General features: G+C 39.2%; 1 protein-coding gene across 2 annotated transcripts in view; it reads left to right on the forward strand.

Moving 5' to 3' along the window:
- kif5ab (kinesin family member 5A, b) overlaps positions 1-18,769 on the forward strand; it is a 66,120-nt gene extending 47,351 nt beyond the window's left edge. The window contains exons 17-29 of one of the 2 annotated variants that reach the window (XM_089009724.1): positions 481-598; positions 2,368-2,429; positions 3,041-3,150; positions 4,523-4,624; positions 6,239-6,299; positions 6,364-6,435; positions 7,789-7,893; positions 9,307-9,526; positions 11,574-11,790; positions 13,472-13,524; positions 14,356-14,383; positions 15,426-15,541; positions 17,346-18,769. In XM_089009724.1, the coding sequence (XP_088865850.1) occupies positions 481-598; positions 2,368-2,429; positions 3,041-3,150; positions 4,523-4,624; positions 6,239-6,299; positions 6,364-6,435; positions 7,789-7,893; positions 9,307-9,526; positions 11,574-11,790; positions 13,472-13,524; positions 14,356-14,383; positions 15,426-15,541; positions 17,346-17,365 (1,284 nt within the window). In that variant the 3' untranslated portion in view covers positions 17,366-18,769. The remainder of the gene's footprint in view (positions 1-480; positions 599-2,367; positions 2,430-3,040; positions 3,151-4,522; positions 4,625-6,238; positions 6,300-6,363; positions 6,436-7,788; positions 7,894-9,306; positions 9,527-11,573; positions 11,791-13,471; positions 13,525-14,355; positions 14,384-15,425; positions 15,542-17,345) is intronic. The other variant, XR_016116588.1, reaches the window with a different exon arrangement.
- The last annotated feature ends 249 nt before the right edge of the window (positions 18,770-19,018 follow it).

Genomic DNA, 19,018 nt, shown 5'->3' on the forward strand with positions numbered 1-19,018 from the left:
CAAAACCCGAACAAATTTTCGTTCAGAATAAATTCGGAATAAATTCGGACATTGAAAATGAATGGGTTAATATATTTTTAAAAATATTATTGAAATGTATTTTCTTATTCAATTACTAGGTGAGGGGTTAGGTCGATTTCAAAAACAGCGATATTATCATTTTGTCATTTTTATCCTGAAAATTGGTGAGATAAAAAAATCTTCTTAAAATCCCTTGCTGTATATATTTTGGTAAAATCTAAACTCATATTGACGAGAAGTCAGAAGCTAGCTTTGTCGAATGCTTGTCCAAGGCTATTGGTGGTTTCTGTTCCTGAAATTTATGGCAGATTGACGAAAGGTCTTCATGATGTTTTAAGTACACTCTGTTGTATGTCTACTAAACACAAGACTTTTCATGACTTTATTCAGTAAACTCACATTCAGTACTCACACACAAACTAAACACTTTCTACCTGTTCTCTTTCCGTTTCTTGCTAGCATGACGCCAAGATCCACTTGCTAACCGAGTACGCTCAGGATGTGGAAAACGAGAGGAGACAACTGGAGGAAAGCTATGACTCCCTAGCGCAGGAGCTGGCTCGAGTCCAAGCTCGAGGTATGGGAATTTGTTGTATGACAGGTGACAAAGATGGATTTTGAATCCTACAATGTTATGCTAGCAAATGGAATTTCCCAGACAGTCGCGCAATGGAGAGGCTAAACAATCTTGAAAGGAAACGAGACTTTATTATACTTATTAAAGCTACATTTCTTTTCTATAGTACAGCTCTGACTCGTGTTCAATAGATGGCAACCAGAATACAAAATACCAGAGGATATAAAAAGTGCCTTTTAAAGCACAGCACTGCAACTCATGAGTTCCTAAAAGACAAATCTCATTAAACACGAGGGCATATCAACATTTATTTTACCCGTGTTGTGTTTACACGTTCTTCTTTCTTGCTGGATCTGCTTGATGGCTAAAAAAAAACGACAGAGCAGCAATCAAAGACGTATTCATCCTCTATGGAGAAGAAGGGTCTTGTCGATATCTGCTAAGTGGAAGAGCAGATTTAACTTGTGATAAATAAGCGTCAAGAGCCAATCCAGCTCAGGCAGACCTCCAGGGAGAATTGATTCCCAGAAAGTGTGTGTAAGGCGAAAAGTGTGTCTTCCAAACATTCATTTCCCATAGGAAACCATTAAAAACGAGAATAATCCATTTCCAGGTCCCCATAAAACATAATTGTCGACTATATGAGCCTTAAAACCACGCAAAATATACCTTATTTTATGTATAATAAATGTGCTATTGGATTGTAATTAAAGAAATAAACTGTACTGTATAATAAAGTCGTTTTATTTACCTTTGTGATGGTCGTTGATGCAGTTGCCTCTTGATGATATACGAGTGAAGTTGCCGTGCTTTCTCGCTGATAATACCCTCACTCACACGGTCCCCTGCTAGCTGCTTTTTGTTAATCCAAATCAACAGAAGTTTTTCAACCTCTTCTACTGCCTGAGACCGTTGCTTAGACAACACAGAAACACCCTTAGCCACACGTAGCAATGGTCGATTTAGCATACCGGTACGAGGACGCCAAAGTCACACAAACGCACACCTCAATGATCTCCTTCTGCTGCTTGACCGTAATTTTCTTTTGTGTCCTCTTTGGCTAAACACTAGCCTGTGGTGAGGTCTTTTTCGGTCTCATAATAGCAAATGAACTCCACTCTAGAGCAAACCAAGTCTGCACTTAAATGTGTGTGTGCAAAACTAGTCCACCAGCCACCGTGGCGCTGTTCGACCGTGTGGTTTGGTGTTCATCCGCCAAAAACTAGTCCGCCAGCCACCGCGGCACTGTGTGGTTTGGTTCGTCCCCCGAAAATTAGTTCATGCGCCAAGATTATAGTCTCGCAAATTTAATGTTTGTAAGGCGAAAAGTTTGTGAGTTAAAGCGTTTGTAAGCCGTCACTGTCTAACTTATTCGACCACACAACATTTCATTCAGAAATTGAGGTTGACGTTGGATAAAAGAAAACTCCACATATTAGGAGATATTCTTGTGTGTATAAATGTTTGTCAGTCAGCTTACTGTGACCTCTTTTAGCCATAAAACACAGAGCTGTGTTTTGTCTTAGTGAACGTATATGTGTATCCCTAAATCTCTCCCAGGATCATGAAGATAATGCTACAGGCTTCAAAGAGGCGGAGATTCACACTCAAAGCAGAATGAGAATCAGAAAGCCTTTATTAGTCCCACAATGTGGAAATTTTCAAATTTAAAGCAATGTCAACTACCACAAATCTAGTCAAGCGATTGTGTGCACGCATGTATGAAAATATGCAACACTTGCAAGTGTGTGCGTGTTTGTGTCTTATAGAAGCCGTGTCACAGTTGACCAGCGAGCAGAACAGCTCTGTCCAGGGATGCCGTGACATCCAGGTAACCATGACAACAACAAGACAAAGTAACCTCAAGCAGCGGCCATTTTTCACGGTGCTATCAGCTAACCGCAGACTGCCAGTGTTTACGTGCGTGTGCGCTTTGTCTTATGACAACTGCGTGGGCTTTGTTTGGAATTCAATATTCCGAATGTGTTCCACCACTATTGAATGCGTTATTTTTATAAGAATAAGAACATCTTTATTTGTCACACAATGGAAACATTTGTGATCTATAGTAGCACTATTGTAGAGGTGGTGGTGGTTTTCTTGAAAAGAAATGTACACAGTACAAAATGCAGTTTAAAAATATACAATTACAGTAATCCCTCATTTTTCACCGTCCAAACCTCTGAGTCATTCGGCATTTTTTTTAATTCTCACCGTGTTTTTTTCCTTGAAAAAAAAATCTGCAATGCACTGAAAATCACGTTGTGAAGGTTGTATACCAAATGGGGAGTGTGATTCAATTATTGATTGTTACCGAGAGGATCAGTTCATTTGATCACCTCGAAAACTCTTCATGAACTTGTTGATGTACTCAAACAAACAATAACCAACTGCCAATTGATAATGGGGACTAATTGTTTTTGTTCTTTCTTCCTGTCTTAGAAGGCCCTAGAGCAGCAGATGGAGTCGCATCGCGCGGCGCACAGCGATCAGCTTAGCCACCTTCGCGACAAGATCAATGAGCAGCAAAGGATCATCAACGACTTAACTCAGTCAGTGCCTCCAACATGCATGACATTCATCGCCTTTGTGTGATAGAAATGGAAGAACCACAAGAGGGAGGAGCAATCTTCAACTGGGAACTCATTTCAGTCATGCATTTCTGGCCCCCTGGGGTGTCATAATTGGTCTCATTCTTGGACCTGCATTTTCCCATGGCCATTGAATGAGCCACATGTGCATGTGTGTGTAATTTAAGTCATGCATCGTTTTTTTGAATTACATTAACTCATTCACTGCCAGACGTGCAAAAATGTGTCCACTCCAGTGCCATGGTTTTTGTCATTGTCACTCGAATTCCAGGACCCACAGAATATTGAATATTTAGGATGACATAAAGATTCAATGCAGTGTAAGAAACCTTGGACTCTCTTCTTTCATCAGAAAAAGAGAGTTAATCCGTAAATTATATGGGTCTGGAGTTATATGAGTTTGAAATTAGGGCGGCTGTCCAAAATACAATGCGATACATATATTGGTTTATATAGCGCTTAAACAACAGTTGAAGCTGGAACAAAGCGCTAACATGGGGAAAAAGGGATATGCTGGTCCCTTGTGGAAGGGAAAAAACATTGCCAGAGGCCATGGCCAGTGCTTTTTCAGCACCCAAACAATAAAAAAAACTAAATGTGAACAAATTTGGGAATGGCGCTCTGTGACATATTTTCAATTCCCGAATAAATTTGTGAATGGCAGTGAATGAGTTACAATGTAAAAAAAAAGAGCATTCCAGTGCCTAATGGAGTTTTATTTCATTTAATTTTAGGTTTTATTTTCATTTTCAACAGTGCAGTGAAACTCCTTGACAGTGAAATCATGTCTGCAGCAAGTGTTTTTTCACGACTTTTAATTGTTTTATTCCAATCGTGCACAAGTATGAGCATCCACTTATTTTGAGTAATTGTATTTTTTTTGTTTTGTTTTTTTTGTACAGCGATCAGAAAAGTGGCAATGGCTTAACCATTAACATTTTTTTCACACTCGGGGGTATTCTCACCCATTTAGGTTTCATTATAGATAAGTTTCACTGTAGCCTTTATTTTTGTTCAATCAAAATTTTTGAATAGGACGTGGACAAAAAAAATCTATATCTGTTACTTTCATATTATGGACATGTTCAAAGAACCTGTTATTTCATTTTAAAATATGATGTTAGCATATTTTATAAGCTTCTTAGTTTATTTAGCAACTCCCAAGTCATTTACGTGCCAACCAAGCGTTCACTGTTGAGATTTTAGGGATATTGATGTTCACTCATTTTCCTCAAAGCTTTTTGCAAAGCAGTATCACAAGTGTATATATACAGTATATATATTCTCTTATGTGTAGAATAAAATGTCCTTGTGTATTTGCGCATCCATTCAGCTGGAACCAGAAGCAAGAATTGGAGCTCGAGCAACTACTCAGCGACTTTGAGCGTCTCCGCGGTCGAGAGCATCAAAAGAGCAGACAGCTGGAGGAGCTGACGTGAGTCGCCGCTTTCTTTTCTTGGCCGGCGTTCAAACTCTCGCCCACGTGGGAAAGCCTGAGGGCCCCCTGCCTCTTTTGTTTCATATCCTCCATCTTGGTCTTGTATCATTTTCTGTCTTTCTATTGGGATGGCGATAGAAGCTAGTCTATCACGTCATTTTTACCCTTTAAGGCACTGGTGTCAAAGCCAAGGCCCGGGGGCCAAATCTGGCCCGCTATGTCATTTTATTCGGCCCGCAAAAGTAAATCAAACTTGTGAAATTTCATGATGCTTGCTAAAGTCGGAATCACAATTTCAAATTGTCCCATGTAAACCACATGAACAGTCATTATGTTTGACTTCAAATTTGAAAACTAGTTATTCATTAATTTGTTGTGCTCTCTATATGTAATATGTCGAGGGGATTAACTCATTCACTGCCATTCACAAATGTATTCGGGAATTAAAAATATGACGTAGAGCGCCATTCCCGAATTAGTTCAGATTTTGGTTTATCTTGCGACGGTGCCGATTTAGCGCTGGTCAGACCTCTGGCAATGTTTTCCCTGCCACAAGGGACCAGCATGTCCCTTTTTCCCTTGTTAGCGCTTTGTTCCAGCTTCAACTGTTGTTTAAGCGCTATATAAACCAATATTTATGTATCGCATTGTATTTTGGACAGTCACCCTCATTTCAAGCTCATATAACTCCAGACACATACGATTTAGGAATTAATTCTTTTTTTTCCTGATGAAATAAGAGAGACAAAGTTTTCTTATGCTGAATTGAATGTTTATGTTGTCCTAAAAGTCAATATTCTGTGGGTCCTGGAATTTGAGTGACAATGACGAAAACCTTGGCACTGGAGTGGACACATTTTTGCACGTTTGGCAGTGAATGAGTTAAAAATACTAGCGCCTTCCCGAAATTCATAACGACCAGAGATAAAACTGTTACTACAATGTGGCCTGCGTCAAAAAAATAGTTTGTCACCCTTGCTTTATCATAATAAAAAAATACACTGCATGAGACTGTAAAAAATGCTCTGACTGTTCAATCTTATGCCACATCGTTGCCATTAGATGATTCATCTCCCTATCTCTATGCTATAATTAATCAGTCTTTTTTATCCAAAAATCAACTATGTGATCTAGCTGTAATCCATCCATCCGTCCATCCATTTCAACTTCTTTCTTTCCTTTCCTCTTCCTTTCATCACTTTGCTGCTGTGAAATGTAAATAGCCTCACTGCGAGACGAATAAAGGTACATCCAATCCAATTCAATCCATACATGCATCCAGTCTAGTAAAAACAGTTGTTAAGTCTGATCGAACGCTTGTATAAACAGTAAGTTTGATAGAACCTTTGTATGGGACATGCCTTGTGTACCTAATGAACCAACTGGTGTTCAAAACACTCTCATGCAATCAGTCATCTATCTATCTATCTTAATATTGCATCTTTGTGAAGTCTGGGATTTTCCTCATCCGTTTCACAGCAGCCAAACTGACCTTTTCATCACGTTGCGTCACCTGGCAGATGTGTTCATTTCTTTAAAAAAAAAAGGCCCAGACAAGCTAAGTCGAATGGAAGTTGACCATGAATCCTCCCTCTTCCTTGTAACCTTTAGATTTCTCCACGAGAGACACGAGCAGTCCAAGGAGGACCTCAAGGGCCTGGAAGAGACCGTGGTAGGTCACCACACGGACTGACCATTCGCTGCCAATTGCGCTTCACTCCTGCCCCTTGTTTCAGGCTCGCGAGCTACGCACCCTCCACAATCTTCGCAAGTTTTTTGTCCAAGACCTGACAACTCGTGTTAGAAGGGTAAGTAGCGCAATTCAGATGTTGTTAGTTGTATTGCTCAGAAGCTTTCCTTCTGTCACGGTAACTTCGATTTCCTGTTTCAAGTCTCTTGTGGAGTTATTAAGTTAAATGCTAGACAATTTCCTTTGGGAGTTTTCTTCTTCTGTTCTCTGGTAGAGAACGTGTAAGGATGATAGAAGGGTAGGATAGATGGAAATTCTGAATAAAGAGCGGATGCAAGAAAGGAATGGCGATAAAACAGATGGAATAAAAGGCAAGAAGGATAGAAATAAGATGAGAAGGAACGTAGGACGAATGACGGAAGGATCAAGGAAAGAAGGTGAAGGGAAGGCGAGAAGGAAGAAAAACAAAGGAAGGACCTCACTCCCATTTTTAGAGTCTTGATCGTGCTAAACAAAAAAAAAACACAAACCTACATTGAGACTTCAAACAACTTGAAACACAATATTGAATCAGTACAGACGCTCCCCTACTTACGAACATTCGAGTTACGAACAACGGTACATACGAACGTTTTTATCTCTCCAGTTGTACATGGACATATCTTTATAGAGCATATAGTTTATTAACTGTTTATCTTTCAGTACACGCTAACCTTAAACATACTTATATAAACCTTAAACATACAGTACTTATACAAAATATAGCACAGAATCAACTTACGAACGAATTCACCTTACGAACAACCGTTCTGAAAAAAAAAGAAAGTCGATAGACGTCCTGACATTCTCATTGTGAGCTGAATTCAGTCTATGTTTGGATAACAACATAAAATATGAAAAGGTTAAGAGCTGTAAACACTTTCTGGATACGCTGCAACAGCTGATTTGTTTGTGCAGAGTGGTTTTTTTCTGATTAAGAAATTAATGAATGCAGAAAAAGTCAACAGTTAAACTTTAAACAGAGTAAAATGCTATTCAGACTCTCCCATTTTATTAAATATTTATTTTTCAGTACAAACCAATTTACCTCTATAAGCCTTAAACATACCTCGATAAAGCTTAAACATACTTACTTAAGACTTATTCCATACAAAATATAACACTGAAGCAATTTACGAACAAATTCAACTTACGAACAAATTCACCTTACGAACGACCGTTCAGAACGTATCTTGTTTGTAAGTTGGGGAGCGTCTGTATATCTAAGTTCAAAATTTTAAATCCATCTTGAAACCATGATTTAAAACTCAAACTACGACCTTTAACCCAGGTTTCAAACCCAATTTTGAACCTCTATCCCTCCCTTGACGCTCAAGATTAAAACATATTGAGTAAGCGATTCAAAAATGGACGCCAACCTCCTTTTGGCTCACTGAATATCAAGGCTTTGTTTTCTGTTTCTCACTACCAGAGCGCAGAGATGGAGCGTGACGGCAGCGGCGGGTACATCACGCAGAAGCAAAAGATTTCCTTTCTGGAGAATAACCTTGACCAGTTGACGAAGGTCCACAAGCAGGTAATGCCAACCGAGCAAGACCTAATAGCAAAAGAAGTCATTCGCTGTCATCTGTTCAAAATGAGAAGTCTTTATGTTGCATTCAAGCCTGTAATGGTTTCTTTGGAAGGAAAGCGATGAAAGAAAAAAAAGTGGAAATAAATGAAAAGTTGTCATGCTGTCGCTCACCCAGGTAAAACCTCTCTCAGGGTCATCAATCACCAATGCACAGCGACTCCACACAAGCATCTGCTTGTGAAATTAAATAAATAAATCCATTAAAAAAACTACAAAAAATAAACAGCAGCTGCAAAGTGCCTTGAGGGAAACCCAACGGCACAGCGGAAATTAGTTACTTGGATTTTAGTGACCACAAATGTATTCATCATCATACAGGCAAAACATGGCGGGAGACAATTTCTTCTCTGTGGAATATCAAAGGAAGAATTTGTTTTCACCCTCAGGCTATTCCCTTCCATCAGAATATACAGTGATACCTCGGTTTACAAACCCCTTGGCTTACGAACTTTTCAGTTTACGAACGTTAAATTTATGATTTTTTTTTTCCTTGGCTTACGAACTTTTTTCATACACAGAGCTGCCTCAATGAGTGATGTGTCATTCACGAACAAGAGCATTCTTCACACGACAAAATGGCAGCTGACTCTTTTTGTCCTCTATTCCCCGCCCCCAGTCTTTGGTTAAAGCCACGTGATTGGTCAAGAACGCAGCAGTCGGGGAGGGGGTGGTTTAAACATTAAAGAGACAGGCAGACGACAGTGAGCGAGTTTCAACTTTGATAGTTCAAAGGTAGAGTGTAGACTGCAAGGTTAAAATATCCCATCAATCAGGCGCCACAAACAACCCGCACAGGCCATCTGTACACTTGATGCAAAAAGCTATCAACCCAGCACAACAGAACACAATTGATGAGGAACTAAATAAAATTATCACAGAGAAAGCACCTACAAGGGATCATTCCTCAAGATGGTGAAAGAATAAGGCTACGTTCCTCATCAAGTATTAATGCTGATGAAACCGGCCACTCCATTCCATCAAGCCATCAATGACCATCACAAAGGTCAATAAAACGACTTTATTATAGAGTACAGTTTATTTCTTTAATTATAATACCAGGGGACATTTATTATACATAAAATAAGGTGTATTTTATGTAGTTTTAAGGCTGAGAAAATTAGAAAATAGAAAATTATGTTTTATGGGGACCTGGGAACGGATGATTCTCATTTTAATGGTTTCCTATCTGAAATTGATTTTTGGGATACACACTTTTCGCCTTACACACTCTGTCTGGGAACCAATTAAGTTCGTAAGCCAAGGTATCACTGTATAATGCTCTCGCTGCACCTTATAGTGTGGAAAATACGATACTTTAGTTCGAGTATTTTTTTTTTTATCCTTTCTGTTTTTCAGTTAGTACGTGACAATGCCGACCTCCGTTGTGAGCTCCCGAAGCTGGAAAAGCATCTTCGGTCTACTGCCGAGCGGGTAAAGGCACTGGAGGACGCACTGAAGGAGGCCAAAGATGGAGCACTGAAAGATCGCCAGTGCTATCAGCAGGAGGTGGAGCGCATCAAGGACGTCATGATGAGGGCCAGGAATCCCTTCCGCCGCCATCATGCTGCACATATAGGTACGGTGCCACGCCGCCACTTTACGTTTCAAGACGGGTTTTTGCAACTGGATGGGGTAAAATGGAGAGTAAATTGTTTAAATAGATATACATCGTACTGTCATACTTTGGCTTAAGAACGCTTTAGATCACAAACCTTTCACCTCATGAACATTAATTTCGCGAGCATATTCATTTTCAGCGGATGAACACCAAACCACACGGTCGAACAGCGCCACGGTGGCTGGCGTACTAGTTTTCCACACCCGATTTCTTTTAGTGCAGACATGGTTTGTTATCGAGTGGAGTATTTTTGAAAAAGACCCCACCACAGGCTAGTGTTAAGCCGAAGTGGACACAAAAAAAAATTACGGTCGAGCAGAAGAAGGAGATCATCGAAAAACACGAACGAGGTGTGGGTTTGTGTGACTTAGTGTTCCAGTACCGGTATGCTATGCCATTGCTACGCGTGGCTAAGGGTGTTTCTGTGTTGTCTAAGCAACGGTCTCACACAATAGAAGAGGTTGAAAAACTTCTGTTGATTTGGATTAGCGAAAAGCAGCTAACAGGGGACCGTGTGAGTGAGGGTATTATCGCCGACAAAGCACGGCAACTTCACTCGGATATCATCAAGAGGCAACTGCATCAACGACCATCACAAAGGTAAATAAAACGTCTTTATTATACAGTACAGTTTATTTCTTTAATTACAATACAATAGCACATTTATTATACATAAAATAAGGTATATTTTGTATAGTTGTAAGGCTTATTTAGTAGAAATGTATGTTTTATGGGGATATGGGAACGGCTTATTCTCATTTTTAATGGTTTCTTATGGGAAATCAATGTTTGGCAAACGAACTTTTTCACGCTTTCTGGGAACCAATTAAGTTTGTAAGATGAGGTAGCATGTTGAGTCAAATCGGCCCCATCAATTTTAGAATTTGACCCCCTTTTCAGACACAAGGGGGCCAACTATCATTTTTTTTCTCCAAACCTGATTGCCCCAAAACCATGAGCACATAAGGCCTGCCTCAACGGAATATACTAAGCTATACAAAGAGGCACGTTGCAGTATAAATATACACTTTTTTTTTAATGGATCCAGAGCGCTTCATCTAATTGCTATGTAGATTATAATCGAACAAGACAAGTAATTATCAAGTTTTTCACATGTGATGCTTGCTGTCTGTGTGTGTCATCACCCTCACAGCTGATAATTGCTCCTGAATTGCAGCGTGAGAAAGATCTCACATGTTCCTGCTGCCCTATGTGTGTGTGAATGTGTCTCTTCGTGTTCTGACTTTCAAGATTCCCAAGAGGCCAAAACTCAAAATTGCTTTTTGTTGTTGCGCTTTGTGCGGAGTTGTTTATTTTAAGATCTTATCCATCACGTATTTTATTTCCTACAAAGCACAGGTGGTCTGACAACATGGCCACCCATCAAAACGTGCTTTTTAGAATTCAAATCAAACAATCGTGGTTTTGCATTGCGGTGTAGATTGCTCGGGGCAGCTAAGGGTTTACATCTTTGTTTATTTGAGGTAATGTACCGTATTTTGTAGTTTATGAGGCGCACCGGAGTATAAAGTGCACCCCCAATGAATGATGTATTTTCAGCCTTTTTCCATATACACTATAAGGCGAAGGGACAAGCACTCTTAATGCATGTGATCCCTAGATTTTCTCTCAAGATTACTGTAAATTCCGGTGTATAAGGCGCACGTGAGTATAAGGTGCACCCCCAACGAATGGTTTATTTTCAACCTTTTTCCATATGTAAGGCACACTGGAGTATAAGGCACACCTTCAATGAATAAAAATAGTTTTCCAATTGTGTTTCCAATTGTTTCCAAAAATGACTTCACATATAAGGTGCAGCTGCGTATCAGGCGCAGGGTCATCTTTTGAAGAAAATCAAGGCTTTTGGGTGCGCCTTATACACTGGAAAATAAGGTATTTATTTCTTGAAGTGGATGACACACTGATGCCATTGTTTGAACCAGATGTACTGTGTTCATTTTATTGATGGTAATTATTGTATATTTCTTTCAATCTTGAACAGCCAAGCCTGTGCGTCCTGGCCACCCCTTTCCCACACACGGCATCTTCACCCGAGGCCTCAGCGAGGACCCGATTTCAGTGAGTGACAATGCTCCTCGCAGCGACACGCCAGTTTCGCAAGCTGCCGAACCGGCACTGGAAAGCGATCACGCCGACTCTGAAACAAACCAAAATCAACCCGCCAGATGCTTGGACCACCAAAACAACACTCAGAAAATGTGAGTCGCTCGTTTAACAGTGCATACAATACAATCCATATTGACTTATATAGCGCTTTAACAATAGCTGAAACTGTAACAAAGCGCTTAACAAGGACAACTATCATATGCAGGAAATAAAGCAGTCACAAAGATAGTAGAAAACATTGCATGTGAAATATTTGGTAATATTGACTAAAAGGACAGGAAAGGTGACTGTCTCACATGCCACAGCTCATCCTCTATGTAGTAAAGACATCACACAAACATGAATATATACACAAATCGAGTATGGCATTAAATCGACTTCAAATAGCCTTTCAACGGCCTTTCACGGGCTCTTGAAATGGAGCTAAAGCAATCCCAAATATGTTTATTGTCACTACAGTCACTCCCCAAAATACGTTCTGAGCATTTGTTCGTAAATTGAATTTGTTCATAAGTTGAATTTGTTCGTAAGTTGAATCCGTTCGTAAGTTGAATTCGTTCGTGAGTTGCTTCAGTGCTATATTTTGTATAAAATATGCTGTTAAATGTAAATTTTTCCACTGCAAGACGAATAAAGGTACATCCAATCCAATCCAAAAGTATATTTAAGGCTTATATAAGTAACCTATCATGGTTTGCACTGAAAAATCAACATTTAATAAAATATATGCTCTATAAAGATATGTACATGTACAACTGGAGAGATTACTGCATATGTTACTACAAAAATTTTTGTACGGACCGTTCGTAACTCGAATGTTCGTAACTCGAATGTTCGTAACTCAAATGTTCGTAACTCAAATGTTCGTAAGTAGGGGAGCGTCTGTATAGCATTTTACTCTGTTTAAACTGCAAGTGTTGAAAATTGGGTGTCAAAATGGGTTAGGGGTTGTAGTTTGAGTTTCGAATCATGGTTTTGAGACAGATTTCAAATTTTGAACATAGATATACAGACTCTCCCCAAATTACCAACGAGATATGTTCCGAATGGTTGTTCGTAAGGTGAATTAGTTCGTAAGTTGAATTTGTATTAAGTTGCTTCACTGTTATAGTTTGTATGGGATGTATGTTTAAGCCTTATATAAGTATGTTTACGTTTTATATAAGTATGTTTAAGGCTTATATAAGTAGATAAAGATATATTCAACTGGAAAGAATACGACATATATTGCTACAAAAATGTTCAAACGTATCGTTGTTCGTAATCCGAACGTTCATAACTCGAATATTCGTAACTTGAATGTTCGTAAGTAGGGGATCATCTGTCTAGCATTTTACTCTGTTGAATTCTTCCGCATTCATTCATTTCTTAATCAGGAAAAAAAACCATGTTGCACAAAGAAATCAGCTGTTGCAGCGTATCCAGAAAGTGTTGACAGCACTTGACCTTTTCATATTTTATGTTCTTATCCAAACATAGACTGAATTCAGCTCACAAAGAGAATGTCAGATGTCTATCTACTTTCTTTTTTTTTCATGAAAATGGAAGAAAATAAATCACATGCAAAGACGCTTCCCTTCCCGCCTCTGTCCATTCTTGCGGTTATTTTTCAAATCTCATTCAATTTGTTCCTGTTTACGCAAACTAGGCCTTTAGTGTGTAAGGTGAAGTGTGCCCTTTAGTCACTCATTACATCCCCGCTGCTTGGCGTTCTGCCGACGCGCAAAATCAAATCTTCTAATTGATCTTCTCATTCAAATAATCTGCTTGCAGGACGCCGCCGCCTAGCCAGGCCGACACCGCCGAGATGCTTGATTCAGAAAATGGTGAGCTCCCACCTCGCAAAGTCCGTTGAGATAAGAAAGACGTCTCCTATCTGTCAGTGCAAGGAGAGAATCTCACTCGAGATGATTTTTTTTTCTCCTCACCAATTTCGTTTCCTTTTTTTTCTCCTTTTATTTGGCCTTTGCCGCTGTGACGAATATGGATGACTATACTTTGGCATCATGCATGCATGTCACCCAGACACATTGCGTGAATGACATCCATGAGATAAACTTGATTATGCTCTCTGGGCGAGACAGATAAGGCTGCGCTGTGTAGGCCCACGTCAGGCTCGTAACAAATGATGACGGTAACTCGGTAACTGTCAAAATGGAAGCAAAGCTGGAACGCTTGCAACTGGATTTTGCTAAATGATAAATGGAGATGCACTTTTCCACCACCAAAGCACTTCCCAATGTGACGTCATTCACTTAGAATCAGAATCAAAATCATCTTTATTAACTAAGTATGTAGGACACACACAAGGAATTTGTCTCCGGTAGAACATGTTGCACTAGTATCATCGTAAAAAAATTGCAAAGAGGCACTATACGGTTTTATTTGGGCTACTGTTGAGAGAGTTAATGGCTGTTTAAATGTCTTACAATGTGGCGTGCCTTATATTTGGAGAACCTTGTATCTATTTATATATATTATATTTGGAAAACGTTTTACATTCATTACAGTCCGGTGCGCCTTATATATGAAAAAAGTTTGCAAATACACCATTCATTGGGGGGTGCGCCTTATACACACTGGAAATATTGCATGTGACACTGCTGCTCACTGTGCATGAGCCTGCATCTTCCCCTCCCACCTTTCTGTGCCCACAGGAAACACTACAGACATCAATGATAACAGGTAAGACTATGAGCACCCGCACTTCACGATAACACATTCACTCTCCGAGAAAATATTCGGCCTGCTGCGTTTTTAGGAATTACAGTACATGCTTTGAGACTAGTGTTAGTAAGATCTTACTCAACGAGTCTATGAAATCGTAATCAGCCCTCTTGATATTGAGAAATCGCTACAAACTAGATAAACACGGAGCATAGCTAGTCATTTCGGGAGAAAGGGAGGGAGGGAGGTAGATAGCGAGCCAGCTAGAATGCGAGCCAGCTAGAATGCGAGCTAGCTAGATCGCAAGCTAGATTGCGAGCGAGATCGGGAGCTAGCTAGATAGCTCGCTACCTAGCTTTCTAGCTAGATAGCTAGTAAGATCATGAGCTAGCTAGATAGCTCGCTACCTAGTGAGCGAGCTATATAGCTAGCTAGATCGCGACGTAGCTAGATTGCAAGTTAGCTAGATCGGGAGCTAGCTAAATCGCTAGATAGATAGCTAGCTTGCGAGCTAGCTAGCTCGTGAGCTAGCTAAATCATGAGATAGCGAGCTAGATTGCGAGCGAGCTAGATTGGGAGCGAGCTAGACCGCGAGCTAGCTAGATTGCGAGCTAGCTAGATTGCGAGCTCGCTAGATCGTAAGCTAGCTAGATCGCAAGCTAGCTAGATCGCTAGCTAGATCACGAACTCCCTCGATAGCGAGCAAGATCGCGAACTAGCTAGATCACGAGCTATCTAAATAGCTAGCTAGATTGTTAGCTAGATAGCTAGTTATATGACAGACGGACAGACAGACAGATAGATGGATAGACAGATAGATCACATCCATTTATTCTGCATGCACTGCTTGTGTTTTAACGTCACTGATCAGCTTCCCTCACTGGTCACTCTCAGCCTCATCGGATGATGATGATGATGATGATGATGATGATGATGATGATGATGATGATGATGATGATGATGACGATGATGATGATGATGATGATGATGATGATGATGATGATGATGATGATGATGATGATGATAACAGTGATGATTATGTTTGTTCTCGGTGGGCCAGCATGTGTATGAACGACAACTGCACATCCACCGGCGACGTTTGTGACAATCGGGATCGAAGCAATTTGGCCAATTTGCACGCTGCAGGGCAACGCAAGCTAATAGAAAAGCGAGCAGGTAAGAAATCTTCAGCTCTCCTCCATAAGGTCTTTGCCATTTAGTTGGCTGTGACCTAACTCATCGTTAATGAACTTCTCCTGACGGCACCATCTTTTTTTTTCTGGAGTGCACGAAACAAGGCTGTGTTTGTGTTTTGTGTTCTGCGCACTGAACTGCATTATCGCAGGCAGCCATTTGGAGGATATCCGCACATAGCAGACAAATTACAGTATGTGTTTCTTATTTGCGACCTGCCAGTGGAAGGTGCATATGTTTTATGCAGGTGACATCGAAGCGTGTTGCTTTACTGGTAATATATGGAGAATATGTATTGTATCGTATTGTATTACATTTGGATGAGAGATCCATATCCAAATCCAATCAAAATGTACATTTTGCAATGACAATCTTTGAACACGGATGTAGGACAAAGCGAGTAACTTAAAATGGTCGTCCACTTCCAAAATTAGGTCAATAAAAATAATAATACATTTCATTCATAAGTGCCTTTCAAAACGCTCAAGGTCACTTTTCAGTCAGAGGATCAGTTTTTCTGTGGGTGAGCAGCAGCAGTCACATGCTCCAGCGTTCACTCAACTCGGAATAACTCAAATAGATCGGAAGCTAGCTAGATATCTAATAGCTAGCTAGCTAGCTATATAGCTAATGTTTCCTGACTCAAATAGCTAGCAAGCTAATAGATAGCCAGATAGCTGTATAGCTAATGTTTCCTGACTCAAATTGCTAGCAAGCTAATAGATAGCTAGCCAACCAGATAACTAACAGCCAGTCAACTAGAAGGCTGGATAGATATCTAATAGATAGATAGCTATATAGCTAATGTTTCCTGACTCAAATAGCTAGCAAGCTAATAGCTAGCCAGATAGCTATATAGCTAATGTTTCCTGACTCAAATTGCTAGCAAGCTAATAGATAGGTAGCCAACCAGATAACTAACAGCCAGTCAACTAGATAGCTGGATATCTAATAGATAGCTAGCTATATAGCTTATGTTTCCTGACTCAAATAGCTAGCAAGCTAATATATAGCCAGATAACTATATATCTAATGTTTACTGACTCAAATTGCTAGCAAGCTAATAGATAGCTAGCCAACCAGATAACTAACAGCCAGTCAGCTAGATAGCTGGATAGATAGCTAACAGATAGCCAGCTAGCTAGATGAATCACTAATAGATAGCTAGCCAACACATCTAAATGATAGCATCTAGCTGGATATATAGCTGATAGATAGCCAGCCAGCCATTAGCCTGCTAGCCAGCTGGATAGATAGCTAACAGACAGCCAGACAGATAGTGAATAGATAGACAGCCAACTAGATAGCTAACAAATATCTAATAGACAGCTAGCCAGCTGTATAGATAGCTAATAGATAGCCAGCCCTGGTTTTGTTTGCTACTTTGGACCTTTATTGTTCTGTTGACTTCTTTGTTTGATATTGTGTCCCTGTTGATTTTATTTAATATAATTTGTCATCCTCTGGCGGTGATTGAATTAAATAGTTGACATAGAATCGCAACATTTGCTGGATTTGGGATAGAAATTCTCTTGAGATAGGCGCACTTGACACTGAATGGGGCCCGAATGGGGGGGCTTCCCGGCGCGTTATGTGGGCATCCCAAACACACCTTGCCATGTTCCCGGCAAATGCACAACAGTTGACAGGTTCCCTCTGGGAAATTGACCTCATTTGGTCGCGTCGCTTCTTCTCTGCCATTGCTTCACTCTGATGTTGCTCACTGATGGCCCCCCCGCCATCCCCACTTTCCTCCCTCTCTCCCCCCCTCTAAATCTGTATGCAGCTGATCAACTGCCTTTGTAGCTTCGCCTTCACCTGCTGGAACACGCCTCCGTTTTCCCTCCTCCATTTTATCACGTCAAAGGACTGCGTGTCAAATACATGACTCCCCCCCCAAAAAAAAAAATCGAAGGAAATCTGCAGTAACTGGAGATGACCACGAGTTGGCGCTTTGTCATAATTGTTCATTATTGTTATGGCCCAATTTCCCTCGTTTTCCTTTTTTTTTAAATAGAATTGATTCATATTTGAATTTACATTCCTAATTTCATTTGACAACGGAGGCCTTTACAGAATCACAGCCACGACATGAGAAAATCATGAGAAATACTGCTGCATTTTTATGCATTTAGTTATATTTCTTTATCTATTTATTTATTTAAATGTATTTATTTACATAGTTATTTAAATGTATTTACATTCATGTTATTTATTTATTTATTTGATGATGCACCCATTTTTCTACCAAACCATCAACTGGTGTATTGTATACTAATAGTATGGCGCCAACTGTCATCCAAAGCTAAATTTGTGCTGTAATATAAAAACGCAAAGTAATTTAAAAATAACAACATATTTTTAAATGTATATAAAATGAATATATATATAAAATATATCAACAATATTCTATTATACTTTGTTGGATTGCTGGACTTTATCAGGATTGAATTATGCATCTGTTAAGTCTATTTTTAACCTTGGATGAATGCATGTTTTCGAGTGTACTCCTCGCAGTGTGCATGTGGGAGCATTTGTGTTTATCTGTAACTTGTCAGGAGGATCAATGAATATATATACATCTTCCCAAATGTGGATTTGCTGCCAGATTCACAACATTCACCTCCGCCAAAAGGTTTCAATCACAATGTTCTCAAATGACCTTTTGTTTTGCCGCAAACGGATTGCTTTTTTTCTTTTTTCTTCTATAGATCATGACTTTATACTGCAACCTTAGGAAGAATATTGAAACAAACCCATTGTCTTTATACTTTCATTCGATTTTTTGTAAAATAAAAGGGTGCTTCTGTGCCCATTTTTAAATTCTGTCTCTCACTCATAAATATTAGATTAGATAAAATAAAATGAGCTTTTATTAATGTCAAATGGAGAAACTTATATTTCACAGCAGCAAAGTGAAGAAAGAAGGAAAACAAGTAGAAAAACAAAATACAGGAGCTGCTGTAAAGGCAGCCACTCTCGCGGCGCCATCTTAATCAAAAGAACAATAAATAAATAACATAATATGACAGCACAAAAACACAAACAGTTGTATGAAGCTGTTCTAGATGAGAGGATCAAAGCGTCCTTTTCACTAGTGGAAAAGGGACGTCATGGTGAAATGTGCACGTCTGTGTATATATATATACTGTATATATTGTGTCTATACTGTATATATGTGTGTATATACTCTCTCTCTCTTTATATATATATATATATATATATATATATATATATATATATATATATATATATATACACGTGTGTATATGCTGTACGTATATATATATATATATATATGTGCGTATATATATGTATATACTGTACACACACATATACATACATATATATATATATATATATATATATATGTATATACTGTACACACACATATACATATATATACATATATATATATATATATATATATATATATATATATATATATATATATATATA

This window comes from Hippocampus bargibanti, linkage group LG12, assembly GCF_051943395.1.
Source record: "Hippocampus bargibanti isolate YZ-2025 linkage group LG12, ASM5194339v1, whole genome shotgun sequence".
Classification (NCBI taxonomy): Eukaryota; Metazoa; Chordata; class Actinopteri; order Syngnathiformes; family Syngnathidae; genus Hippocampus; species Hippocampus bargibanti.